Source organism: Echinops telfairi, unplaced genomic scaffold (genome assembly GCF_000313985.2).
Source record: "Echinops telfairi isolate 266 unplaced genomic scaffold, ASM31398v2 ScPeMD7_12;HRSCAF=54, whole genome shotgun sequence".
Classification (NCBI taxonomy): Eukaryota; Metazoa; Chordata; class Mammalia; order Afrosoricida; family Tenrecidae; genus Echinops; species Echinops telfairi.
The window spans coordinates 1401316-1402883 of NW_022103909.1; the positions used below are offsets into that span (position 1 = coordinate 1401316).

Genomic DNA, 1568 nt, shown 5'->3' on the forward strand with positions numbered 1-1568 from the left:
CGGCCGGCTGGCTGACATGGTCAAGTCTGGCTAAGTCCTGCCCACTCAGCCTTCTGAGCCCCAAGAGCTTCTTTTATGGACGTCTCTCCTTCAGGGTCCTGCAGACAGACAGACAGGGCCAACAGCTCCCTGGTCTGGTCTTGCTCCGGTCTCCTGGTGGCCACCTCCAGAACTGCGTCCCAGGACTGAGCCTTTCTCTTCCGCTCGGTGGTCAGCACCAAAGGGGCATGTCGCAGTGCCCAGGGCAAGGGGCTGCAGTCTCCAGAGGCCCAGGACAGAATAGCACAGGCCTCCTGAATCCCTGGGGGGCAGTGACCCGATCAGGAGACCCCTTTCCTAGGCAGAGGAATCAGGTAGGCGGCATAGTTGCCTCAGGAGGAAGGGAAGCATCTGTCCTACCTCATAGCTTTGCCACCAGTTAGGGATGTTGGGACGTAGCTTCTGGTCACAGACAACCTTTCGCATTTCCTCAATGGAAGGGTCAGAGGGCACTAAGTCATAATATGGCAGCTGATATTCTTCATGGACTCCTGGAAGGAAAGAAACGGTCACCCTGTGTTATCCACGGAGCCAATGACAACACAGCCCCTACGTATCATTTCCCACCAAGACAGAGGAGGGCTCCAGAGAAGCTGGTCAATTCCTGTAAGGAGACTGGACATAACTTGTATTTGCCAGGAACATCTAGTTTTTGATACTACAAGGTAATGATCAGACTACGAAGGTCATACCAGAAGGACATAGGCAGCAACTGGAACAGCGCGCACCACCAACCAGACAGGAGGCCTGTTTTTCACTCCTGATACAGAGAGAAACCTGGTGGGCACCTCTGGCAGATGCTGGGGAACAGGCTCCCTTTGAGCCATGGTAAAGTTGTAAGAACAAACCATTTAGCCTGCCTTTCCTATCCAAGTTGTGCCTCTTGGTAACCTCACAGAACTTTAGACTACGTTTCTCTTTAGAGAAGAAAGCCGGCGAGCGCACACGGATGGACAGGATCAAGACCCTGGTGCTCTCCCACTGCTCATGCGTCTGCGCCGGGGCCAACACTGGCAGTGGCCGCTGACAGCACAGAGAACCAGACTCCCTGGTGACATAAGCAGAGAACACGGTCTAAAAGGGGGCGTTGCTACAAAAATAAAGTGGGATGCTGGCTGCTAGATCTATTTCACAGGAAAACACTAGGAACGGCAATCAGCAAATTCTAGGAGGGAAAACTTTATAAGACAAAAGGCCTGGATTCCCCATAAATAATCACAGAAGTAGGGAGTAGAGGAAAGAAATCTGAACAAACGGTTTAAAAAAATAGTCAGAAATAATTGGAAAAACCTCAACACGACTTGAATATAAAATGATATTAAGAAATTAATGTAAAAAATAGAGAAATTATTGAGCAATATTTTAATGTAAATAAAACTCCTGAAATTAATGCCCCCTCCCAAAAAAAACTAATGTTACCATATATATTCCAGTATATACACGGTAGTTTTAAAAAGAGTGATAAAACTATTGCCCTGTAAGTCTTTACCTTACAGCTGCTAATGAAATATTTTCCACAGTACAAAACT

The 1568-nt window shown here is 48.0% G+C and overlaps 1 protein-coding gene across 1 annotated transcript in view; it reads right to left on the reverse strand.

The window, feature by feature from the left end:
• The window catches only part of ACVR1B (activin A receptor type 1B), a 19507-nt gene that overhangs the window by 2266 nt on the left and 15673 nt on the right, over positions 1-1568 (reverse strand). Inside the window, exon 6 of the mRNA XM_004711368.3 lies at positions 400-530. Coding sequence (XP_004711425.3) covers positions 400-530 — 131 coding nt within the window. The remainder of the gene's footprint in view (positions 1-399; positions 531-1568) is intronic.